Source organism: Salvelinus alpinus, chromosome 4 (genome assembly GCF_045679555.1).
Source record: "Salvelinus alpinus chromosome 4, SLU_Salpinus.1, whole genome shotgun sequence".
NCBI lineage: Eukaryota > Metazoa > Chordata > Actinopteri > Salmoniformes > Salmonidae > Salvelinus > Salvelinus alpinus.
Window position 1 is genome coordinate 48147984 of NC_092089.1, and position 26366 is coordinate 48174349.

Here is a 26366-nt window from a genome sequence, read left to right on the forward strand (position 1 = left end):
CAGCCATAGAAGTGCATGTAATCTTGATTTCTCATTTCATTTAGCAAACTTAACAGAAAATACAAACAACCCACTAACAGCAGCAGAGGAATCTTCTGCGGTGTCTACAACATTAGCTTTAAAAGTCCAATGAACATCAGCCAGATTATTGGTGTTGAATTACTTGCTAATTACATTCAGTTGAAAACAGTCTTGAAGCCACTATAGTCAAACTAATGATGTGCACATCATCCTGAGATCCCATCACGCTTCAGTTGTTTGAAATGCACATACTGGAACTGAATAGTATTTGTTGTATCTATTGGCTGATCCCAGAAAATCCTAACAACCCATAAAACACACACTTCAACTAACAAACCCTGATCCCAGGATTTACATGATACTGGTAAAAAAAACATTATCCTGTGCCATTCAAACAAGCAAAGCAGCAACCTAAATATAGCCCTGAGACTCTGAACTTCCTCATACAGGGAAATCAAAGACCAGAAGTAGCTAATTCTATGTATGGGCTATCATACGGTTAATGAAGACAGGCATTGACAAATGTTTGTGTTAGCAACTATGTAACCTGTCAGAGATTCCCATGTTAACAAAGAAAAAAAGACTTAGCGCCTAAGCTAGTCACAGGACAAAGCAAGTGCATGTAAAAAGTTTATTCCAATAGAAAATGAAAGAGGAGATAGTGGAACCATACTGGAGTCAAACACACACAGCATTGTTGGCTGTCCGTCTGTTAGGTGTAATTGGGACAAGAACGTACATTTACAACCCCAACAACACCCAGACATTGGGCAAAAAATGTGAACTATTTAGGGAAAGTAAATATGCAAACTCTCTGGTAGTCATTGGCCATTACATACAAAGCAGTAGCCCTGTCATTTGGAGTAGTCATTTGTTTTCATCTGTCTTGCAGCTCGTTTCTGCATCATGGAGTAGGGTGAAGTTACACCTAGACGCTGATATTGGGTCGGTTTTGCATATACCCCCCCCCCCAATGGTTAGGACATGGGGAGGGGAAGCTGATCCTAGATCTGTACTTCGGGGAAACTTCACCCCGGACCCTGCATCATACCAGACACAGGAAACTGACAGTCCAAGTGCATAACATTTCCTTATCATCAAGCTCGTCTAGCTCCGATAGGTGGTTTATGATAAATGAGCCCATAACCATGCAAGTTTTTATCCAGTACCTTTTTTTTTTTGGCTCAAGGGCCCCAAAGTTTTTTTAATCTCAGTTCCTTATGGCAGCCCTGCTTAGCTGTCTTATCTCTGAGAGGAGAACATATCTGAGTCTTTTCTAGTTCCTGTCCTTAGCCCAGCTCTTCCTTGGCCTTGCCCTGTTTGCGAGGCATCTTCTTACTGCTGCTGTCCTCCAGCTCCTTGTTCTTGTAGTAGTGGGGAGCCACCTCCAGCAGCCAGCTGCTGTCTATCTCAATCACCTTGAGAGGCAGAGAAAGAAGTTAAAATAAAGGGGGAAAATATATTAACATTAATTCAAAGTAATGTAAGAATAACAGCACAGCCCCTTCAATCGTATTCAGTCTGCCAACCCATTCTGTCCCAGTGCCTTCGGAAAGTATTCAGAACCCTTGACTTTTTCCACATTGTGTTACGTTACAGCCTTATTCTAAAATGTATTAACATGTTTTTTTACCCTCAATCTACACACAATACACCACAATGATAAAACAAAACCAAGTTTAGAACTTTTTGCTAATTTACAGTACCAGTCAAAAGTTTGGACACACCTCATTCCAGAGATTTTCCTGATTTTTTTAAACTATTTTCTTCATTGTAGAATATTGAAGACATAAAAACTATGAAATAACATATGGAATCATGTAGTAACCAAAATAAGTGTTAAACAAATCAAAATATATTTAATATTTGGGATTCTTCAAAGTAGCCACCCTTTGCCTTGATGACATGTTTGCACACGCTTGGCATTCTCTCAACCAGCTTCATGAGGTAGTCACCTGGAATGCATTTCAATTAACAGGTGTGCCTTGTTAAAAGTTAATTTGTGGGATTTCTTTCCTTCTGAATGCGTTTGAGCCAATCAGTTGTGTTGTGACAAGGTAGGTGTGGTATACAGAATATAACCCTATTTGGTAAAAGACCAAGTTCATGTTATGGAAAGAACAGCTCAAATAAGCAAAGAAAAACGACCGTCCATCATTACTTTAAGACATAACATTATATCAAGAACTTTGAAAGTTTCTTCAAGTGCAGCCGCAAAAACAATCAAGCGCTATGATGAAACTGGCTCTCATGAGGACCGCCACAGGAAAGGAAGACCCAGAGTTACCTCTGCTGCAGAGGATAAGTTCATTAAAGTTACCAGCCTCAGAAATTTCAGCCCAAATAAATGCTTCACAGAGTTCAAGTAACAGACACATCTCAACATCAACTGTTCAGAGGAGACTGCGTGAATCAGGCCTTCATGGCGAATTGCTGCAAAGAAACCACTACTAAAGGACACCAATAAGAAGAAGAGACTTGCTTGGGCAAGGAAACACGAGCAATGGACATTAGACCGGTGGAAATCTGTCCTTAGGTTTGATGAGTCCAAATTTGAGCTTTTTGGTTCCAACCGCCATGTCTTTGTGAGATGCAGAGGTTGAACGGATGATCTCTGCATGTGTGGTTCCCACCGTAAAGCATGGAGGTGGTGGTGTGGTGGTGCTTTGCTGGTGATTTATTTAAAAAAATTCAAGGCACAATTAACCAGCATGGATACCATAGCATTCTGCAGCGATACGCCATCACATCTGGTTAGCGCTTAGTGGGACTATCATTTGTTTTTCAACAAGACAATGACCCAACACACCTCCAGGCTGTGTAAGGGCTATTTTACCAAGAAGGAGAGTGATGGAGTGCTGCATCAGATGACCTGGTCTCCACAATCACCTGACCTCGACCCAATTGAGATGGTTTGAGATGAGTTGGACCGCAGAGTGAATGAAAAGCAGACAAAAAGTGCTGAGCATATGTGGGAACTCCTTCAAGACTGTTCGAAAAGCATTCCAGGTGAAGCTGGGTGAGAGAATGCCAAGAATGTGCAAAGCTGTCATCAACGGAAAGAGTGGAAACTTTCAAATATCTAAAATATATTTTGATTTGTTCAACACTTGTTTGGTTACTACATGATTCCATATGTGTTATTCCATAGTTTTGATGTCTTCATTATTATTCTACAATGTAAAAAAAATAGTAAAAATAAAGAAAAACCCTTGAATGAGCAGGTGTCCAAACCTTTGATTGGTACTGAATAAAAATGGTTTACTACTCCCTTCATAGAACAGCGCAAACTGGCTCTAACCAGAATAGAAAGAGGAGTGGGAGGCCCGGGTGCACAGCTGAGCAAGAGAACAAGTACATTAGAGTGTCTAGTTTGTGAAACAGATGCCTCACAAGTCCTCAACTGGCAGTTTCATTAAATAGTACCCGCAAAACACCAGTCTCAACTTCAACAGTGAAGAGGCGACTCCAGAATGCCGGCCTTCTAGGCAGAGTTGCAAAGAGAAAGCCATATCTCAGACTGGCCAATAAAAATAAAAGATTACACGGGTTAAAGAACACAGATACTGGATAGAGGAACTCTGCCTTGAAGCCCAGCATCCCGGAGTCGCCTCTTCACTGTTGACGTTGAGACTGGTGTTTTGCGGGTACTATTTAATGAAGCTGCCAGTTGAGGACTTGTGAGGTGTCTGTTTCTCAAACTAGACAAACTAATGTACTTGTTCTCTTGCTCAGTTGTGCACCGGGGCCTCCCACTCCTCTTTCTATTCTGGTTAGAGCCAGTTTGCGCTGTTCTGTGAAGGGAGTAGAACACAGCGTTGTACGAGATCTACAGTTTCTTGGCAATTTCTCCCAATAGCCTTAATTTCTCAGAACAAGAATAGACTGACGAGTTTCAGAAGAAAGTTATTGGTTTCTGGCCATTTTGAGCCTGTAATCGAACCCACAAATGCTGATGCTCCAGATACTCAACTAGTCTAAAGAAGGCCAGTTGTATTGCTTCTTTAATCAGCACAACAGTTTTCAGCTTAATTGCAAAAGGGTTTGCTAATGATCAATTAGCCTTTTAAAATGATAAACTTGGATTAGCTAACAACGTGCCATTGTAACACAGGAGTGATGGTTGCTGATAATGAGCCTCTGTACGCCTATGTAGATATTCTATTAAAAGAAAAATCTGCCGTTTCCAGCTACAATAGTAATTTACAACATTAACAATGTCTACACTGTATTTCTGATTAATTTGATGTTATTTTAAAAATGGACAAATATGTTTTGCTTTTCTTTAAAAAACAAAGACATTTCTATGTGACCCCAAACTTTTAAACGGTAGTGTAAGTATTCAGACACTTTACTCAGTACTTTGTTGAAGCACCTTTGGCAGCGATTGCATCATTGAGTCTTCTTGGGTATGATGCTACAAGCTTGGCACACCTGTATTTGGTGAGTTTCTTATATTCATCTCTGCAGATCCTCCAGGTTGGATGGGGAGCGTTGCTGCACAGTTATATACAAGTCTTTCCAGAGATGTTCGATCAGGTTCAAGTCCGGGCACTGGTTGGGCCAGTCAAGGACATTCAGAGACTTGTCCTGAAGCCACTCCTGCACTGTCTTGGCTGTGTGCTTAGGGTCGTTGTCCTGTTGGAAGATGAACCTTCATCCCAGTGTGAGGTCCTGAGCACTCTGGAGTAGGTTTTCATCAAGGATCTCTCTGTACTTTTCTCCTTTCATCTTTGCCTCGATCCCGACTAGCCTCCCTGTCCCTGCCGCTGAAAAACATCACAGCATGATGCTGCCACCACCATGTTTTACCATAGGGATGGTGCCAGGTTTCCTCCAGACTTGACGCTTGGCATTCAGGCCAAAGAGTTCAATCTTGGTTTCCTCAGACCAGAGGATCTTGTTTCTCATGGTCAGAGTCTTTAGGTGCCTTTTGGCAAACTCCAAGAGGGCTGTCGTGCCTTTTACTGAGGAGTGGCTTCCGTCTGGCCACTGTACCAAAAAGGCCTGATTGGTAGAGTGCTGCAGATGGTTGTCATTCAGGAAGGTTCTCCCATCTCCACAGAGGAACTCTGTCAGAGTGACCATCGGGTTCTTGGTCACCTCCCTGACCAAGGCCCTTTTCCCCCGATGGCTCAGTTTGGCTGGGCGGCCAGCTCTAGGAAGAGTCTTGGTGGTTCCAAACTTCTTCCATTTAAGAATGATGGAGGCCACTGTGTTCTTGGGGACCTTCAATGCTGCAGACCTTTTTTGATACCCTTCCCCAGATCTGTGCCTCGACACAATCCTGTCTCGGAGTTCTACGGAAAATTCCTTCGACCTCAGGGCTTGGTTTTTGCTCTGACATGCACTGTCAACTGTGGGACCTTAAATAGACAGGTGTGAGCCTTTCCAAATCATGTCCAATCAATTGAATTTACCACAGGTGGACTCCAATTAAGTTGGAGAAACATCTCAAGGATGATCAATGGAAACAGGATGCATCCAAGCTCAATTTCGAGTCTCATAGCAAAGGATCTGAATACTTATGTAAATAAGGTATTTCTGTTGTTTATTTTTTTTTAATTTCTAAAAACCTGTTCTTGCTTTGTCATTATGGGGTATTGTGTGAACATTTCTGAGAATTTGTATTTATTTAATCCATTTTAGAATAAGGCTGTAACGTTAACAAAATGTGGAAAAAGTCAAGGGGTCTGAATACTTTTTGAAGGCATTGTATATAATACTGTATACAAAGACAATGCTACCTGGAGTCACTTGATATAATAATTATAATAATACTAATACTACTAATAATAATAACAACAGTGGCAATACAGCAACAACTCTCCCCTAAAGTTTTACTTTGTCCTTCACGGTGGTGGATTGATTCCATCTGACTCCAGATCTTCCTCACACGGAGAAGCATACACACAAACATGACCACAAGCCTACTAGTACTGATGAAAGACCTGTCTCATGAACTCCTTGGTGGTGAAGACCAGCTCGTGGTAGATGAGCCAACGGGGCTGCTCCTCGAACAGGGAGCTGTTGGGGTGGACGTAGACTGTCTGCTGGTGCTTCACCGTCTTGTAGCCCCCCTTGCTGAGCCGCGCCGTGTGGTAGAAATACCCCGCCGTCACTGCCTGAGAGAGATCATTTCTATTTATTTCACCTTTATTTTACATGGTTGTCCATTTGAGGTCAAAATACATATTTTGAAATGAAGTGTCAGTGAGAGAGACAAAGTGTGAGTGAATGTATGTGTGCACGCTGTGAGAGAGTGAGTGGTGATGTTGTTACTGAGATGGGGAAAGGGGTTAGCACAGGGGTCCCCAATTACATTCAGCCGTGGGCCAATTTTTCTTTGAGCGGATGGCGAAACATAGTTAAAAATAAATCATTTGTAATAAATCATTTGTTATTAAATAAATCATTTGTACACTGACAATTGATGGCAAAAATCCCAAACAGATTTAGTATTGACAAAAACAGAGTCCTTTCAAACCTTGATTTCATACAATCTATACGTGGGAATACTTGGGAACATATTTCCAAAATTAAAATCACTTTGAAATGATTTCCTGGTGATTTAATAGTCTTTTCAAAATTATTTAAAACAATATATATATATATATTTTATTTTTTTAATGACTTGGGTTTCCAAATAAAATCACCCACAGACTGCCTTTTGGGGAGACCTTGTGTAGCAGTTTCACTGGAGGATGGACTATGATGATGGGAATTGGGAAAGCAGAGTGTCCATTCAGATGCATATTAAGTGAACTCAACCTGCCTCTCCAACTGAGTGGCCGGTTTAACAACCGGCATGATTTAAGAACTGTTTTCATGAGCAGACAAAAACTAATCCCATCACCTATAAAGGGGTCCATTCAATCCCTCAGATCTGGTGTGAAGTGATACGCTTGTATCTCCATTGAATACTACTGCTAGAGCAGTGCTTTCTAAATTTGCACAGTCACTGGTTTAAAGGGGCATGCACACAGATGTAGGGTGAAGCATATTCACACATTGGCTACACATGTAACAAAGAGCTTGGTGTCAGGTAACACAGCAAATTAGAAGTGGAACAAAGTGGTCTAGGCCAGTGTTTCCCAGCTCCGGTCCTCCAGTACCCCCAACAGCACACTTTTAGTTGTAGCACCAGACAAAAACACCTGATTCAACATGGAGGGCTTGATGTTTAGTTGACAAGTTGAATCAGGTGTGCTGTTTGGGGGGGGGGGGGGGGGGGTACCCGAGGACTGGGGTTGGGTAACACTGGTCTACGCTCTAGGAGGGTGTTTAAAAAAAATACATGGTTTACAAGATGAAGCGATTTTATAGTGTGTTCATTGTCATGAGGTTAATGTGCGTTCACAGTCACACCGACCTTGCGGATGGGCACAATGTCGCCGCCTGAGCTGCACACCTCCACCTCGATCCTGTCCATCAGGCCCTCCAGCTGCTCCCTGACATCCCGCGCCCGCTTCATGGAGCGGAACTGGATGAAGTTCTCATAGCACCACTGGGTGGAGTAGCCACTCTCCAGCCACTGAGGGACAAATGAAGCAGTCAATATCACAGACTGAAAACAAAACATAGAACAGCGTTTCCCAAACACGTTTTGTTTTTTGCCCTAACGCTACACAGCTCATTCAAATGATCAAAGCTTGATGATTAGTTGATTATTTGAATCAGCTGTGTAGTGCTTGGTCAAAAACCTTGGGGTCCCGAGGACCAAGTTTGGGAAACCCTGACATAGAACTTTGAGTTTTGCTCCAAATCAGGACAAAACAGGGGGGGCTTTTAAGCCCCCAAATATTTAACGTTTTTTTAGGATTTTAGTTTTTGGTAAAAAAATACTAAAATCACCAGGGATTCAGCAAAAAATGAGTTAAATATAGAAAATCTGTTCCCAAGTATTCCCACAAATAATTTAAAAAAAGGAGTCATGTGATCGTGCCTCAATGTAATTAAGGTATGAAATTATTATTTTCAAATACAACCTCTTTTTGGGCTTACTTGTTTTCAATTTGCAGTGTACAAATAATTATGTTCCAGCCCCCCGACCCGCTGCTCTGACAAAAATCAGCCCGCTGCTGAAACTAGATGCCTTCCCCTGCATTAGGGCATTACCATGGTAAAATGGTTGGCAACAGAAAAACGAAAATGCAGTTCTTATTGGACACGTTCAGGTAGTCCCTCCATGTTTCAGTCCATTTAAAAAAATTATACAGTTGGTGCCAAATGAATATGACCCAAAACTGCTACCCTGAAACCTTATATGAAACAAGTGAAAACAACAAAGTGGGGTAGTATCACATCTTTATCCTAACTATCAAACCCAATCCTCCTGACCTGTGTGTAGACGTTGAGCAGCACCATATGGTCTCCTCCGGGGACCACAAAGTTCTGCCTGGCGTTGTCAGCGTGAACCACCTTGTCTTTGGGCCGGTAGAAGATGGAGTTGTTCACAGACAGCATAGCAGCGATGGTCAACACCTCCTCAGAACACTTATACCTAGAGAGACAGAGGAAGATGGGAATGTTCAGTGAAAAACATAAAAGGTATTTCATGTCCTGTTGAATAATTGGCACTCAATAGTATTGAGTGAGAGGGGGAAAGAGAGAGAAAGGGGAAAGATGAGCAAGGTAACAGAACAATAAGAATAATGAATTCCAAGATGATCATTTATTCCAGGCGAGTACCAGGATTGCCATAGAGACTCACTGTTCTGAGGCCAGGATTGCCATAGAGGCTCACTGTTCTGAGGCCAGGATTGCCATAGAGACTCACTGTTCTGAGGCCAGGATTGCCATAGAGGCTCACTGTTCTGAGGCCAGGATTGCCATAGAGACTCACTGTTCTGAGGCCAGGATTGCCATAGAGACTCACTGTTCTGAGGCCAGGATTGCCATAGAGACTCACTGTTCTGAGGCCAGGATTGCCATAGAGGCTCACTGTTCTGAGGCCAGGATTGCCATAGAGGCTCACTGTTCTGAGGCCAGGATTGCCATAGAGACTCACTGTTCTGAGGCCAGGATTGCCATAGAGACTCACTGTTCTGAGGCCAGGATCATCTTGCTCAGCATAGGGTCCACCGGCAGCTCAGCCATCCTGCGGCCCAACTGGAACACAACACTCATTACATGACCTTTCACATCAAATAGTCACCTTTCTAAGGTATTAGAAGGCAATATGTTCATTCACCTGTCTAATGGTGATGGAATCTATTTGCCCTATTATATAGCCTTCCTTAATTCCCAGAGGTCATTTTCACTTTTTAGGTTAGATTTATTTGCACCAAAGAATAAATGGAAAGACAAAACAGTACAGATAAAAACCACATCACAAAAACCAATACACAAATATAAGTACAAAAAAAGTTTTGCAATCAGTTAAACAAAGCATACTAATTATAACTGTACATGATATACTCAGTATACAAGAAAAAACCTGTTTGATTGTGTGTGTGTGTGTGTGTGTGTGTGTGTGTGTGTGTGTGTGTGTGTGTGTGTGTGTGTGTGTGTGTGTGTGTGTGTGTGTGTGTGTGTGTGTGTGTGTGTGTGTGTGAGAGAGTGGGGGTTAGGCTACATGGAGGAGACTACTGGGTAGTTTGGTTCATAGGGCTGACCCCTAATCTACGCTTGAAGTTATTGAGGGATGATGATGTTTTGGCAATGTGAAGATAGGAATTCCAGAGTATGGAACCTCTGTACCGGCTAGAGAATTGACTATGTACGGTGCGGCAGTGGGAGGGTAAAGGTTATCGCAGTGATTTGTGAATTAACTTGAATTAACTTGGGCTCCCGAGTGGCGCAGCAGTCTAAGGCACTGCAACTCAGTGCAAAAGGCAGTCCTTGGCAGTCCCTACAGTCCCTGGTTCGAATCCAGGCTGAATCATATCCGGCCGTGATTGAGAGTTCAATAGGGCGGTGCACAATTGGCCCAGCGTTGTCCGGGGTTTTGCCGGGGTAGGCCGTCATTGTAAATAAGAATTTGTTCTTAACTGACTTGCCTAGTTAAATAAAAGGTTAAATAAAAATTTTAAAACCATTGAAGGGTTTAGGTAAGTTGTCTGGGAAGTATGTATATTTGTAGATGAAGATGCATCATTTGAGTATATTAATGCTGAAGTAAATGATAATTTAAGTAAATGAGATACGGGTAAATGAAGCTATAGTATAGTGTTAGGAAGCAAGCCTGATGACCCAAATCACTTATCTTTCTGATGACACCAAAGGACTTCACCACTTTGCTGCACACAAAGTGAATATGATTTTCCCAGGACAACTTTTCATCAACTAGAACACCTAGGAATATAGTAGATGAAACCTGGTCCATTTCATTCCCACCAATTGAGATTCTGGTTCTTTAAAAAAATATTTATTATTCATTTTTATCATTTAAAGATAATTTGTTTATCTGGAAATTCAGAAAACTTGCCCATGCTTGAGTTGGCTTCGTTGATTATTGAATCAAAATTCTTGTCTGATAAAATCAAGTTGGTATCCTCAGCAAAAAGAATGGGAAGTACAGTAGAAGACACAGCAGCAAGGTCAATGATATAGATTAGGAATAACAAAGGTCCAAGGATCAAACCCTGTGGAATGCCACAGGATATCTTGGTAGATGCACAACCATTTGCATATACAACTTGTTCTCTATCATATACAGAATTATATAGCCACATGTATAATCATGAAAACAATTTAGCAAGTAATATGTCATGATCAACTGTGTCAAAGGCTTTGGATAAATCTAGAAAGATGCTAAGAGCGTATTCATTGTTCTTCAGGGCTGTAAATATTTTATCCTCAAGTTATAAAAGAGCCAAATCAAGTAGTTTTTTTTACAAAAAACATATTGGTGCTCATATAGAATACAGTGTTGGTTTAACATTCAACATTCTTTTATACACCAGTTCCTCTAGGATTTCAGAAAAACATGGTAGTACAGATATTGTGCAATAATTTGTAAAAGATCTTGGATCTTATAGAGGGGGACAACTTTGGCAATTTTCAAATCTTTAGGAACAATACCAGTTTGCATTGATTTGGTGAAGTAAGATATACGTTAGAGGCTCAATAATGGAGGAAGACACTGATTTCACCAAAAAGGCACCTCATCATTACTTGCTGCTGATTTCTTTAAGTTACCAATCACCTCCATTACATCAGGTGGATCAAACTAAAGCAGAGAAAGGAAATGTTCCTTAACGTAATCCAAGGGATTTCCTTGAAATGTTTTGGACTTTCATTGACAGAGAGGAACCCACATTCACCAAAAAGTTATTAGATTCACATGAGATAACATCAGGATCGCTATAGGTCTTATTTCCAACATTAAATTGAGATGGGATAGCCGTAGAAGCCTTTTTCTTATTCAACTGATTTAACAAGGAAGGGAGGAGGGAACGGTGACAATACGATATAAAAGTATTGGAATGTTGCCGTTGTTTTGATAGACAGTCAGGCGTTAGTTACCTTGGTGAGCTCTCCGAGGTGGTTGAGTGCACCCAGTGCGTACAGCTGCTCCAGAGCTAGCACCAGGGTCTCGTGAGGGGGCGGGTCCATGAAGTCAAAGTGGATAAGGTCATTAATTCCTGTCAGGGAAAAATATATGCCACTCTAATGTAAAACAAATCGACACGTGGGTTTAAGACACTCATAATGAGGCCCAGGCCCTTTGCTCCACTAGGAGCTCAAACTAATAAGTCAAGTAAGTCAAACTCATAATAGTGAACTACAGACTACACTTAAATAGATTACTTCAAGAGGACTTCTGTTCTTTTTAAAACATGTTGTTTTCTGACTTATCACTGTAACATGATTTTGTTACGTAAAGCATTTGTTCCATACCCAAGCTCTTGAGCAGTAGCACTACGTTGCCCAGGTTGGTTCGCTGGATCTCGGGCACGGTGGACTCCTCCATCTCGTGTTTAAACGCCCACGCAGTGTAGAGACGGAAACACTTCCCAGCAGCCACTCTGCCTGCACGACCTGCTCGCTGATTGGCTGAGGCCTGTGGTGGATCAAAACACAGATGGAGTCAGCAAAATGGTCAGAATGTTGTCCAGAGAACTAAAAACAAAATCTACAAAAAGACAGTCAAAGAAACAGGTGTTTGAAATACTGGCAAGCGGCATCTTCCACAACCACGGTACAATAACCCCGAAAAGAGTCACATGAATGATACTTTCAAGGACAATGACCATGAAATGTCTCGTTTGAAAACCAAAGCTAGCGTGTTACCCGTGAGCAAGGCGTGACAATCAGAGACTCCATCCCAGTGCGGGCGTTATAGCTCTTCTGCTTGCAGAAGCCTGGATCTATGACGTATATGATCCCATCGATGGTTAGAGAGGTCTCTGCAATGTTAGTGGCCACCACCACCTAAGGAAAAAGAGAGAGGACACTTTGTACATCAGATAACGTGTTTGTCAGGAACATCCACAAGAGAATGAGAAACACGGAGGCAGGAATCTGAAGAATGTCTTAAATGATCAAATCAAATCAAATTATATTTGTCACATGCACCGAATACAACAGGTGTACACCTTACAGTGAAATGCTTACTTACAAGCCCTTAACCAACGATGCTTTAAGTAAAAAAAAACAAATTTTTTAAAGTAAAAAATAGATAAGTAGAAAACAGAAAATAAAATGAACAAATAATTAAACAGCATCAGTAAAATAAAAAGTGAGGCTATATACAGGGGGTACCGGTACAGAGTCAATGTGCGGGGGAACCGGTTAGTCGAGGTAATTGAGGTAATATGCACATGTAGGTAGAGTTAAAGTTACTATGCATAGATTATAAACAGAGTAGCAGCATCGTAAAAGAGCAGTCTGGGTAGCCCTTGGATTAGCTGTTCAGGAGTCTTATGGCTTGAGGGTAGAAGCTGTTAAGAAGCTATTTGGACCTCGACTTGGCACTCCGGTACCGCTTGCCGAGAACAGTCTATGACTAGGGTGGCTGGAGTCTTTGACAATTTCTAGGGCCTTCCTCTGACACTGCCTGGTATAGAGGTCCTGGATGGCAGGAAGCTTGGCCCCAGTGATGTACTGGGCCGTACGTACTACCCTCTGTAGTGTCTTGCGGTCGGAGGCCGAGCAGTTGCCATACCAGGCAGTGATGCAACCAGTCAGGATACTCTCGATGGTGCAGCTATAGAACCTTTTGAGGATCTGAGAACCCATGCCAAAACGTTTCAGTCTTCTGAGGGGAAATAGGTTTTGTCGTGCCCTCTTCACGACTGCCTTAGTGTGTATGGACCATGATAGTTTGTTAGTGATGTGGACACCAAGGAACTTGAAGCTCTCAACCTGCTCCACTACAGCCCCGTCGATGAGAATGGGGGTGTGCTCGGTCCTCCTTTTCCTGAAGTCCACATTCATCTCCTTTGTCTTGATCACGTTGAGGGAGAGGTTGTTGTTGTTGTCTGACCTCCTCCCTATAGGCTGTCTCATCGTTGTCGGTGATCAGGCCTACCACTATTGTGTCATCGGCAAAGTTGATGATGGTGTTGGAGTCGTGCCTGGCCATGCAGTCATGAGTGAACAGGGAGTACAGGAGGGGACTGAGCACGCACTCCTGAGGGGCCCCCGTGTTTAGGATCAGCGTGCGGATGTGTTATTCCCTACCCTTACCACCTGGAGGTCGGCCCGTCAGGAAGTCCATGAACCTGTTGCAGAGGAAGGTGTTTAGTCCCAGGGTCCTTAGCTTAGTGATGAGCTTTGAGGGCACTATGGTGTTGAGCTGTAGTCTGTAGTCAATGAATAGCATTCTCACATAGGTGTTCCTTTTGTCCAGGTGGGAAAGGGCAGTGTGGAGTGCAATAGAGATTGCATCATCTGTGGATCTGTTGGGGCGGTATGCAAATTGGAATGGGTCTAGGGTTTCTGGGATAATGGTGTTGATGTGAGCCATGACCAGCCTTTCAAAGCACTTCATGGCTACTGACATGAATGCTACGGGTCGGTAGTCGTTTAGGCAGGTTACCTTAGTGTTCTTGGGCACAGGGACTATGGTGGTCTGCTTGAAACATGTTGGTATAACAGATTCAGACAGGGAGAGGTTGAAAATGTCAGTGAAGACACTATCCAGTTGGTCAGCGCATGATCGGAGTACATGTCCTGGTAATCCGTCTGGCCCTGCGGCCTTGTGAATGTTGACCTGTTTAAAGGTCTTACTCACATCGGCTACGGAGAGCGTGATCACACAGTCGTCTGGAACAGCTGGTGCTCTCATGCATGTTTCAGTGTTACTTGCCTCGAAGCGAGCATAGAAGTAATTTAGCTCGTCTGGTAGGTTTGTGTCACTTGGCAACTCTGGGCTGTGCTTCCCTTTGTAGTCTGTAATAGTTTGCAAGCCCTTCCACATCCGACGAGTGTCGGAGCCGGTGTAGTACGATTCAATCTTAGTCCTGTATTGACGATTTACCTGTTTGATGGTTCATCGGAAAGCATAGTGGGATTTCTTATAAGCTTCCGGGTTAGAGTCCCGCTCCTTGAAAGCGGCAGCTCTAGCCTTTAGCTTAGTGCGGATGTTGCCTGTAATCCATGGCTTCTGATTGGGGTATGTACGTACGGTCACTGTGGGGACGACGTCATCGATGCACTTATTGATGAAGCCAATGACTGATGTGGTGTACTCCTCAATGCCATCGGAGGAATCTCGGTACATATTCCCGTCTGTGCTAGCAAAACAGTCGTGTAGCTTAGCATCTGCTTCATCTGACCACTTTTTTATTGACCGAGTCACTGGTGCTTCCTAATTTAGTTTTTGCTTGAAAGCAGGAATCAAGAGGATAGAATTGTGGTCAGATTTTCCAAATGGAGGACGAGGGAGAGCTTTGTACGCATCTCTATGTGTGGAGTAAAGGTGGTCTAGAGTTTTTTCCCCTCTGGTTGCACATTTAACATGCTGATAGAAATTAGGTAAAACTGATTTAAGTTTCCCTGCATTAAAGTCCCTGGCCACTAGGAGCGCCGCCTCTGGATGTGCGTTTTCCTGTTTGCTTATGGCCGTATACAGCTCATTGAGTGCAGTCTTAGTGTCCGTATCAGTCTGCGGTGGTATATAGACAGCTACAAAAAATATAGATGTAAACTCTCTTGGTAAATAGTGAGGTCTACAGCTTATCATGAGATACTCTACCTCAGGCGAGCAAAACCTTGAGACTTCCTTTGATTTCGTGCACCAGCTGTTTACAAAGACCGTTGTCCCTTGTCTTACCAGAGACCGCTGTTCTAACCTGCCCGAAAAAAGCTTAAACCCGCCAGCTGTATGTTAATCATGTTGTCGTTCAGCCACGACTCGGTGAAACATAAGATATTACAGTTTTTAATGTCCCGTTGGTAGGATATACGTGCTCGTAGTTCGTCTATTTTATTATCGATTGATTGTACGTTGGCTAATAGGACCGATTGGAAAGGTAGAGTACCCTCTCGGCAACGGATCCTTAAAAGGCACCCGCACCGTAGTCCACGATATCTCTGTCTTTTCCTCCTGTGAATGACGGGAACGAGGGCCTTGTCGGGTGTCTGGAGTAAATCCTTCCCGTCTGACTCGTTGAAGAAGAAGAATTCCTCCAGTACGGGGTGAGTAATCGCTGCCCTGATATCAAGGAGCTCTTTTCGGTCATAAGACACGGTGGCAGAAACATTATGTACAAATTAAGTTATAAATAAAACGCGAAAAAACACACACAATTGGTTACGGGATCGTTAAAATGGCGGCCATCTCCTTCAGTTGGGTTGGATTTCCATTTGAGTAAGGAAAATAATGCATACATATTTTCTAACATTATTTGATCACAGAGGATAAAACATATTTCCAAAGTGGTCCTTGAGCACCCCCTAGTGGCACAAGTTTAAATGGACAGAAGAGGTCCTCTCACCTTGCGTGAGCCAGGTGGTGTGGGGCTGAAGATCTTGGCCTGCATGTCGGAAGGTAGGTTGGCGTAGATGGGAAGCACCAAAAGCTCAGATATCTTAGAGCCCAGACGCCTGCATCTCTCCTGCAGCAGCTCACAGCAAGTCTCAATCTCCTCCTGTGGAAATAGAGAGAGACGGGAGAGCGGTAAGGACACACACCTTGACAGAAATGTATGTGTCATTTATTTATTTCACCTGGTAAGTTGACTGAGAACACATTCTCATTTACAGCAACGACCTGGGGAATAGTTACAGGGGAGGAGAGATGAATGAGCCAATTGGAAGCTGGGGATGATTAGGTGGCCATGACAGTATGAGGGATAGATCAGGAATTTAGCCAGGACACCGGGGTTAACACCCCTACTCTTACGATAAGTGCCAAGGGATCTTTAAGTGACCACAGAGAGTCAGGACAACCGTTTAACGTCCCATCTGAAAGACGGCACCCTACACATTAAAGCCACATACAGAATGAATAGACTTAAGATGGTTGCTGATGTAGTGTGATTTAGAAGATGTAGTGTGATTTAGTAGATGTAGTGTGATTTAGTAGATGTAGTGTGATTTAGAAGATGTAGTGTGATTTAGAAGATGTAGTGTGATTTAGTAGATGTAGTGTGATTTAGTAGATGTAGTGTGATTTAGTAGATGTAGTGTGTGATTTAGTAGATGTAGTGTGATTTGTAGTAGGCCTAGCTAATGTGTAGTGACTGATGTAGGATCTGACGTTGAGTGAGAGCAGATGTAATGTGACGTAGTAGCTAATGTGTAGTGACCGATGTAGGATCTGACGTTGAGTGAGAGCAGATGTAATGTGACGTAGTAGCTAATGTGTTGTGACCGATGTAGGATCTGACGTTGAGTGAGAGCAGATGTAATATGATGTAGTAGCTAATGTGTAGTGACCGATGTAGGATCTGACGTTGAGTGAGAGCAGATGTAACGTGACGTAGTAGCTGACGTAATGTGAATGTCAGCATTGAAGTGAGGGGTCAAGGCGCGAGTGTGTCAGACCTGTCCAGTGAGGAAGACCAGACAGTCTCCGGGGGGCTGTGTGACGTGGATCTGTAGCACCGACACAACACAGGCCTCCAGGTAGTCTGCCTCAGGAGCCTAAGAGAGAAGGAAATAGTAAACAAACCATACCAGAGAGCAAAGAGTACAACAGAAGAACAGATAATTGGCCTACATCTTTGATGTACATTAGTATCATCCAGCACTTTTCACGAGTGAAATTATTCACATTCTAAAAGGTATTTACATGATTTACATTACATTATTTATTATTCCATTTCTTCCGCCTTGCCTCAAAGAGTGCACTTATGCCCTTCCTGTCACAGATTTAAAGGCTCTAGATCGGTTTAAACATTGACCGGAGGGAGTTTCCATGTTAAATCCACGGTGGAAAGTGTGCACTTTGGGAGAAGGTTGGAGAATGGGGATGCAATCTTTTGTCCTGAGGCCATTCCACTAAACAGATTGTCAGCAGCGATACCTTAGTGTAAAAGATGTCCACAGGGAACCTCCTGCCGGGGATTCTGAAGACAGGGGCGTCATCGAAGAAGCAGGAGAAGCGCTCTGTGTCCAGGGTGGCGCTGGCCACCAGCACCTTCAGGTCCGGACGGAACCGGGCGATGTCCTTGATCAGGCCAAACAGGATGTCTGTGTGCAGCGTCCGCTCGTGAGCCTCGTCAATGATGACCACACTGAGAGAGAGGAAGGGATCGTTGATCATGTATTGTTATCCTGTCATACTGACTATAAACAATATGGCAGGGGATTATTTCATTTCATAATATACCACTTTTAAACATAAACCTCTACATATAGAAAACATGTCTAAAGAGAAGGACAGACGGGGCATATAGTGGTACCTGTAGCTGGCCAGATCAGGCTCTGTGAGGAACTCCCTGAGCAGCATTCCGTCAGTCATGTATTTGAGTACTGTCCTCTCCGACGTACAGTCCTCAAAACGGATACTGTAGCCTACCTGAGGAAGAAAGGGGTGGTTGGACACATAAGGTGAGTTTATGTTTTCTACCATATACAGTAAGAATTACGTATGCTTCATCAGAGTGAGAGAGAGCGCGTGAGAGTGGTTGTGCCATATTCACCTCGTTGCCCAGCTTGACGCCCACTTCTTGTGCCACCCTGGCTGCTACGGACATGGCTGCCACTCTACGGGGCTGGGTACACCCAATCTTCATGCCTCCATCATTGTAGCCCTAGGAGATGTAAAGCCAGACCACAGTTCAGAAAAGCATAATGCCACAAATGGATCAGGGTGGAAGACTACAATATTTTTTTTTGTAAAAAAAGTGACAAAACATTGAAGATTTAAGATGACCTTGTCAAACGTACACAAAATGTCCAATGGAAAATGTGTCTTCTGCTTTTCTCTAACCTCTTTGATATGTGCCCATAATAAAGTTTATGGAAATGGCCCTTGAATAATGTGTACCAACCGACTCCATGAGGAACTGTGGGATCTGGGTGGTCTTGCCGGAGCCCGTCTCTCCCTCGACGATCAGGATCTGGTGCTGCTGGATGGCCAGGAGCAGGTCCTCTCTGTAGGGGAACACGGGCAGGCTGCGTCTCACTTCCTGGATGGACTGCTTCTGGACCTCCGCCTGGGACAGGGCTGCCTGCTCCTGCTCCTGGAGACACACAGCATACAGAGATGAAGACAATATTACAATTGTTGTACAAATATTACAACTGTAGAAATGCTACAGAAGCTCAGGTGTGTATTGGTTGATTGCTACCGATTATGCTTGGAATGTAAAATATTTTCTGGATTTGAATTATTGCAACCTTTTGTTCAACTAGCCTTCAGACAAAATAGCAACAATTATAGCTCTATTCCTTGCAATCTATCAGAGATAAACGCTTCAATGATAAAAGTTAGTGTCAACCAACCTTTTCATCCTGGGTTCCCTTCATGATGACGGCACTGCTGACAAAGTTGATCATCTCGTCCTCCTCCAGGATCAGCTGGTACTTCTCTCTTTCTGCCTTCAACCCTTTCTCCCTCTCCTTCTTGGCCCCGAAGCTGAGCGAGGCGGTCTTCAACCTCTCCTCCTCCCAGCGACCCTGCTCTCCTCCACCCTCCATGGGCATCTCCAACTCCAGCTCCATGTCCCTCTGAGGAATATCCTGGAGAGATGGAAAGAGAGAGAGAGACGGTCGGAGATAGAGGGAGGGACAGAGGAAGAGGAAAATAGAGAGTGAGCGAGATATATATATAATCAAGCCCCGGATCCTAGTGTTTTACATATCTCCATTTCAACAAGAGTACTGGCTATCCATGGCAGGACCATTACTAGCCAACTATCTCCTCCTTACTTTACTCCTCTTCTCCTCCGGCATGTAGTATCTGTTCTTCCTCTCCTCCTTCTCCTTGGCGCCGGCTTTCTTGTAGTCCTTGGCCAGGTCTCGGAGGTTGCGCTTGTACTCCAGCTCCTTCCGCTCCCTCTCCGTCAGCGCGTCCGTGGAGAACAGGTACTCCTCGTCGGCTATCTCCGCCTCCAGGTCCTCCAGCTTCTCAGCCTCTCTCTTGGACAGGTAGTTCCTGCGAGACTCCTTCCTCAACTCTGGAAGCTATAGAAAAGAGGAAAATATAGGTGGTGACCATAGACATATAATGAGTCTCAGGGGCTTTCCCTGTTCTATTAATTATATTTATACTGTGTTTTTTTTTTTTAAATATACCTTTTTTTTTTTTATACCTAGACGATTATATGACAATAGTTACTGGGCATTTTAATAATGTGCTCACGATTTTCTTGTGATCCTCCTCTGCCATCTTTAGTCTTTTCTGAGCCTCCTCGTAGCCCTGGTGAAAAAGACATGGAAAAACATTTAGCCAACAAACAAAACACACCTACAAGTACACTTGTAAGTCAAATAGACTGAGTTGGATTGCGTCATTCAGAGTCAATCCCACCTTCTTGTCCGTTCTCTCCATGATGTTCCTCGTCTTGTCTTTGTCCTTCAGTTTCATTCGTTCGGCAAAGGCATCCCTCTCTTCCAGATCCAGTACGCGTTCTCTCTCTTCCTTCTCCCACTCCTCCTCCTCCTCTTCATCATTCTTACTGGACTTCTGGTTGCCATGGCCCAGCTTACTACTGAGAAAGAGGAAGGGCCTTTTAGAAACTCCAACCACACAATCTAAGTGGAGGCTTGTTCAAGCAGGCAATGAAGCCACAGAGGTGTAGCAGCTGAAAAATAGAGACTACACAGCATGAAAACAATCAAAATATTCTAGGGTAACTGGCTTGATTGTTGTTATGTATTTATGGTTGCAATTCAGTTCATGAGACCATAGACTCCAGAAGCTACATCCTGTCTCCCTGAAGTCCATACAAGTCAAATACAGCTGTCAACATTTAGCTAAAAAGCAACAAGAGAGAGGAAAGCAGGTAGAACGTGTCACAAGCAAGCAACATGAAACCCCTTTCAAGGTTGATTACCTTTTAGGGGTCTCCTCTTCACTAGATGATTGACTCTCCTCCCTTTTCCTGAGGTGCTTCCTCTTATCGCCTCGGTCTTTACTTTTCTTCTTCTCCTTCTCCCTCTCTCTCACCGCCTCTCCGTCACTCTCGCTGTCTGACAGTAGGGTGTAATTTCGATTCTTCCTCTCAATCTCCATGACATGTCGCTCTATCGCTCTGGCTGGCTTTTCAACGACTTGTTTACGAGGAATCTGAAACACATAGACGAAAGTCATTACTAGATGGTCATAATAACCACGGTCAAAATAAGAAACAAGCATGCAGTTCAATACAAAGAAAGCAAATAATTTTACCTTTTCATACAGTTCCTGTGCAAAGGCAATCACTCTCTGATTAATGTCGATGGTGCCCGTCGACTTGAGGTGGGCCACAAAGCCTTGAGCGCTCGAGGATTTACGCGCGGAGCCGATCATGAACTGGGCGACATATCTGTCACTAAGGCCGAGGATGTCGTGCAGACTGTCGCTCACCCATTGCTCTAGGTTTGCCATTTTTACTAATTGGGAGACAAAATCAGTTAGCTACGGTATAGATGTAGACAGAGAGTTGTATAGTACTAGGTATCACAGGAGGTTGCTGAGGGGAAAATGGCTCATAATAATGGCTTATCCCACTCGTCATTACCACGACCCCATTCTCCCCAATTAAGGTACCACCAACCTCCTGTGCTAGGTATATAAAATGTAATATAAATGGGGAACTTCTGTAGCAATGGTGGTGACGTTGTAGCAGGGAATGGCTGCCACAGCTAGATTTATATGCTACACAAGGGTATATTTAAGCAATTAGGCAGGGGGGGATGTGGTATATGGCAAATATATCATGGCTAAGGACTGTTCTTACAGAACGAAGCAGTGCGACGTGGCTGGATACAGCCCTTACCCATTGTATATTGGCCATATACCACAAACCCCCAAGGTGCCTTAACGGTATTATAAACAGGTTACTAAAAATATTATTATTAGACCATATACCACAGGTATGACAAAACATTTATTTTTAATACTCTAATTACGTTGGTAACCAGTTTATAGCATTAAGGCACCTCGGGGGGTTTGTGGTATATGGCCAATATACCACGGCTAAGGGCTGTAAAGGCACTCCGCGTTGCGTCCTGCTGGGGAAGAGCCCTTACCGGTGGAATATTGGCCAATACCACACACCCTCGTGCCGTACATTGTAAAACGGAATAGATCCGCTGGATGAGCTTTAGTAGGAACATTCGAACTGAAAGCCCTCTAGCTTTTCTTTCCCTCCTTTATTTGCTCTTTGAAGATCTGAAGAGGAAACTATTCATAATATAGATAGGTAGCTAGCGAGCCACATTACCTTGTTTTTAAACGGCAATGAACATGGGGGTGATATATGAAAACAGCACAACACGCAGCAGCTAGCAAGTTTAACAAAAACTTGCTCAGTTTAGGTTAATTTGCTTCACGCCTCACTAATATGTGGACGTTTAACTAACGAGTGAAGTTAAAATTAGCCCTCTCATTACTAACGTTAACAACAATCCTGTTGGTTACAATGACACTTATTAAGCAAAACATATCCACAACTTCTGGCTAGGTGATTACTCCATCCATAGTGCAACAACTGGAAGCGGAACTACGTAGTTTCAATAAGTCTCTGGTCGGATTCTGCATTCTGCCCCCTGGTGGTTGGTGTACAGAACAACCCAATCAGAACAAGTACTGCGCAATAGTTTGTCCAAATGATGGCACATCTGCATCTGAATGAAGAGCCTGCATTATAAACATATTTTTCCCGCTATGTACATTGGTCATCGTTAATACCATTCATTAGTTGATGAGGCATTTTGCATTACACTCAATGGTTTAAAGACCTGTGAAATCTATACCCATTTACATCATTTCCCGTCTAATCCCTTTGTGAGTGGAATTTAGGCACAAACTGGAAAGTGTAAACATCCTTCCAAGTGCGTGTCGTCACCATTGAATTACAGTGAATTAAATTGATGGCACCAAACACTCAAAGTCAAGTGAGGTTAGCATGCGCCTGACAATGAAATAAGATGATAGAAGAAAAAGGGGTGTGTTCTTCCGTGAACCCCACCACACAGATGTGTAATAATGAAAGTAGGTAAACATAGTAGACTGGAACTTACATTTCTAGGGTAATGCAATTATGCTAGGGTTATGTAACCAATTGTTATCTCCTGCACGCTGAAGGAATCAAACTTTATTTTTCGGTGGTTTAATTGAAAATGAGAGCATCGTTGGACATCAAGGGACTTCTGCTGCTCTTATGTGGAGTTAACCTGGCCGACACGCTTGGGTACAAACCGGTCATCATTGTTCACCGCCTCTTTGACGGCCCTGAACAATACCTTATGATGAGTCGTTTGATACAAGAGGTACGTTTCAATTTAAAAAAACAAACATGTATTTAACCTTTATTTAATTAACTAGGCAAGAGAGCCCAATGCAGAGAGCCCAATCCTCTACAACACATATTTAACCGTAATTATATACTTATTAAACAGAAAAGAAAACTATTATGTAATTTGAGACTTATTAGGTTATTGAGTAGAGGGGGAAAAAAGAAAGTGAGTGTACTTTATACAGTCTATGAGTGATAAAAGATGATTTTTGGGCCACCAAAACTCAAATAATAAATATAAATATTAAAACGTGTTTCCATAAATAAAAGCACTAAAAAGGCAAAAAAGTATTAATGGAAATAGTTTCACATGAAGAGAGAATTTTATAAGATCCTGTTTTAGTGCACCTGTGATACAAATGTAACACAACATATTCCTCTAAAAACATGTGGCTGTTGTCCATTCTCCAGAGAGAAAAAAGTAATCCATCCATAATTTCCCCAATACCAGGAGCAAACACAACGTTTTCATCCTATAATATTGGCCCATCATATCATTATACTTTAGCAATAAGGTCCGAGAGGGTGTGGTATATGGCCAATATACCATGGCTAAGGGCTGTTCTCATGAACAACGCAATGTGGAGTGCCTGGATACAGCAACGTGGAGTGCCTGGATACAGCCCTTACCCGTGGTATATTGGTCATATACCACAAACCCCTGAGGTGCCTTATTGCTATTATAAACTGGTTACCAATGTAATTAGAGCAGTAAAAATACATTTTTAATTCATACCCATGGTATACGGTCTGATATACCGTGGCTTTCAGCCAATCAGCATTCAGGGCTCGAACCACCCAGTTTATAATGTATGTTATAATATGATAGGATAACATGTTTCAAGTACATCATTTTTTCTTGTAACTTGCAATATAAGCTGAAGTATTATTTTCACAGGCCCATCCAGGTACCAACGTGTCAGTGATATATCTGTATGATAACATGGCCAGCCTGATGCCACTGTGGGTGCAGGTGCAGGGCTTCAAAAATACGCTCTATCCAATCATGCAGGAGGCAGAGCATGGCGTCCATCTTATCTGCTTCTCACAAGGTCTCTCTATCTCAGTTATTTAGCATTTTTGGAACAAGACATAGAGATATAGCTCTGTCCGCTTAATGTTGTCTTCCCCTGCTTCTCCTAGGTGGTCTGATATGTGGAGGACTTCTTTCTACACTTCCTGACCATAATGTCCAGTCCTCCATCTCCCTCTCATCACCACAGGCTGGCCAGTATGGAGGTCAGTGATGGTCACTTTCTTCTCATAAGTCATTTTCTATCAGGCAAGGCCTATGTATAGATCTTAAAAAAAGAAAGAATCCTCCAACAAATTCTAACACATTGAAGTTTAGCTTTTTGTCATACCACAAAGTAAAACTAAAATCTATTAATGTCTCACATTTCAAATAAAAAGTGAAACTTTGCAAGCCGAATGTAAACTTCAAACACATTATATGTTCCACACACCACACACATTTAACGAGCCTTTTCGTTGTGCTTCTCGCACAGACACAGAAATTCTGAAATGTTTTTTTCCCCACTATCTAAAGGCCCGTGTTTTTCACGTGTGCTACTCTTCAGTAGGACAGAAATGGTCCATCTGCAACTTCTGGAATGGTAAGAGAAAATTGGGTAGTTAAAGGGGAACTTCGGTGTCGAACAAATAGAGAACCAGATGTTTGTAGATGTGTATCTGAGTACAGTAAAGAGGCTCACAACTGTTCCTTTGTGCTTGCACCAAAATGTTTTGTCCTACCAGACCCACACCAAAGAGAACGCTTCCTGTAGAGCAGCAATTATCTGGCCCTACTGAATGGAGAGAGACCACACAGGGAAATGACAGGTAGTGAAATTCATTCCTACTGCAGATATCTCAATATCCAAAACTGGAAACCTAGATTAGATTAGTCATCATTGACTGATAAGGGAGAGACAAAATCTCCAGCCAAGTTCCTTACTTCTCCTTTAACACTGCCTTGTCAGCATAATGAACAGAACTACACATTTTGTAGCAACAAATTTAGTTTGGCTTAAATTACTTTCCCAGAATATATATATTTGATAAAACTGCAGATTCAGTCTGGCCCTACTGACACTGTTGGCCTAAGTCGTTTTAAATTCTATAAAATGTGGAGAGACCTAGTTACTCTCACTCTCAAAACAAATAAATGTATCTCTCTCTCTAATCATCAGAGTGGAGGAAGAACTTCCTGCATATCAACAAGCTGGTGTTGATTGGAGGACCAGATGATGGCGTGATTACACCATGGGAGTCCAGGTATCCATGGTCACCATCATCACCATTATTTTACACTAAATTAATTGCCCTGTTGTATATCCTGTATTCTTACACACACATTGGTTGCATTTCTGAGACGTGGGCTTGACACTAGTGACACTCTATACCTAATGGACTAACCATTTCTGTTCTCTTCAATCAGTCAGTTTGGATTTTATGACTTTAACGAAACCATTGTTGAGATGAAGAACCAGGAAGTAAGTTAGTTTAATGGTATCATTTACCATCATTGATAATGTTCATGTCATAATGTGATGGGTAACTATGTGCTTCTCTGTCTCTCTCATTTGAATAGTGGTAGGTTAGGGATTCGTTTGGGCTGAAGACACTGCATGCTCGTGTAGACCTGGCTGTGTATGTGCTCTCAGGAGTGAAGCACAGCTATTGGCATTCTAATGAGACGGTGTTCAGAGGCTGCATAGAGGAGTGGCTGACATGAACATGCACACATACACACTGAATATAATGTTCACAGAAACAGACATAAAAGGTTATGCAAATTGTCTTTGATTGACATATCATAGTTGTATGTAGTGCCTATTTTATATTTTTTATACAGTATTGTTTGTCTGTGACTATGAAACAGCGAAATCAAGTGTTATTGTACAATAAAAGGAAATGAACTGAATTTAACTCAATTTCACATGGTGTGTGCTTGCACAATGCTTTCACTCTTCTCCTGGTGAATCAGAATTGTTTCTCTCTTTGAATAAATCTGTGTGATAGTGTATAATCTTTATATTTGACTGAATCTTCAAAATAATTACTGAACATTGGACTACCATGTTGGCACACAATCGCCCAAACATGCAAATGTTCTAGTTCCATAGATTTCCATAGATCACAAGGATCTGAGCAGAAATTAAAAACAGTAGGCTAAATGTTTTTCCGGGGGGGCTATATTATGGGAATGATTGCCACCAGAATCACATGTAATGTAAAATGTTGGATAAACTTGAATTACATTCCATTGTACCTATTAGTTGAGGGAGGAGCTCTGGCGCCGTACATTACCAATGAAAAGTGTGCCTATGAAAATAATCCAATCGACTGCTGATTTACGGCCATTCACTTCTCAAAACAGGGGTGTAATCATTAACCAAACAGAGATGTTATATTGGACAAATTCAGGTAGGTCCCTCCCCGTTTCGTTCCGTTTACGAAACGTTTTGCAACAGAATTGGCGTAATGAATACACCCCAGGTA

General features: G+C 42.6%; 2 protein-coding genes across 3 annotated transcripts; one reads left to right on the forward strand and one right to left on the reverse strand.

Moving 5' to 3' along the window:
• Positions 1 to 20: 20 nt before the first annotated feature.
• Positions 21 to 22069, reverse strand: LOC139573802 (pre-mRNA-splicing factor ATP-dependent RNA helicase DHX16-like). Of its 2 annotated transcripts, none has more exons than XM_071397684.1 (21): positions 21789 to 22069; positions 20753 to 20955; positions 20418 to 20650; positions 19892 to 20069; positions 19724 to 19780; positions 19291 to 19545; positions 18865 to 19101; positions 18411 to 18602; positions 18060 to 18170; positions 17820 to 17935; positions 17441 to 17651; positions 16960 to 17058; positions 15909 to 16061; positions 12259 to 12399; positions 11866 to 12028; positions 11491 to 11609; positions 9065 to 9132; positions 8362 to 8524; positions 7394 to 7555; positions 5973 to 6146; positions 21 to 1439 (listed from the first exon to the last, which is right to left on the reverse strand). In XM_071397684.1, the coding sequence occupies exons 2-21, from the start codon at positions 20948 to 20950 to the stop codon at positions 1311 to 1313; spliced, it is 3159 nt and encodes a 1052-aa protein (XP_071253785.1). In that variant the 5' UTR covers positions 20951 to 20955; positions 21789 to 22069; the 3' UTR covers positions 21 to 1310. The 2 variants fall into 2 exon arrangements, with proteins under 2 accessions (XP_071253785.1, XP_071253784.1); XM_071397683.1 differs by having other exon boundaries at positions 19892 to 20072.
• A 493-nt stretch (positions 22070 to 22562) lies between these two features.
• Positions 22563 to 25798, forward strand: LOC139572489 (lysosomal thioesterase PPT2-A-like). Its single transcript, XM_071395225.1, has 7 exons — positions 22563 to 22836; positions 23761 to 23914; positions 24006 to 24101; positions 24412 to 24478; positions 24621 to 24704; positions 25055 to 25357; positions 25456 to 25798. Coding segments are annotated over exons 1-5 (468 nt in total). The 5' UTR covers positions 22563 to 22686; the 3' UTR covers positions 24622 to 24704; positions 25055 to 25357; positions 25456 to 25798.
• The last annotated feature ends 568 nt before the right edge of the window (positions 25799 to 26366 follow it).

Excerpts from the sequence above, each read along its gene's own strand:
- LOC139573802 (XM_071397683.1), bottom strand. The coding sequence starts at position 20,950 with ATGGCAAACCTAGAGCAATGGGTGAGCGACAGTCTGCACGACATCCTC. Across the intron at positions 16,062-16,959 it reads TGGTCTTCCTCACTGGACAG|GAGGAGATTGAGACTTGCTG; the intron begins GTCTGACACACT and ends CTATTTCCACAG. Across the intron at positions 11,610-11,865 it reads GCTACTGCTCAAGAGCTTGG|GAATTAATGACCTTATCCAC; the intron begins GTATGGAACAAA and ends TTTCCCTGACAG.
- LOC139572489 (XM_071395225.1), top strand. The coding sequence starts at position 22,687 with ATGAGAGCATCGTTGGACATCAAGGGACTTCTGCTGCTCTTATGTGGA. Across the intron at positions 22,837-23,760 it reads TGAGTCGTTTGATACAAGAG|GCCCATCCAGGTACCAACGT; the intron begins GTACGTTTCAAT and ends TTATTTTCACAG. Across the intron at positions 23,915-24,005 it reads TCTTATCTGCTTCTCACAAG|GTGGTCTGATATGTGGAGGA; the intron begins GTCTCTCTATCT and ends TGCTTCTCCTAG.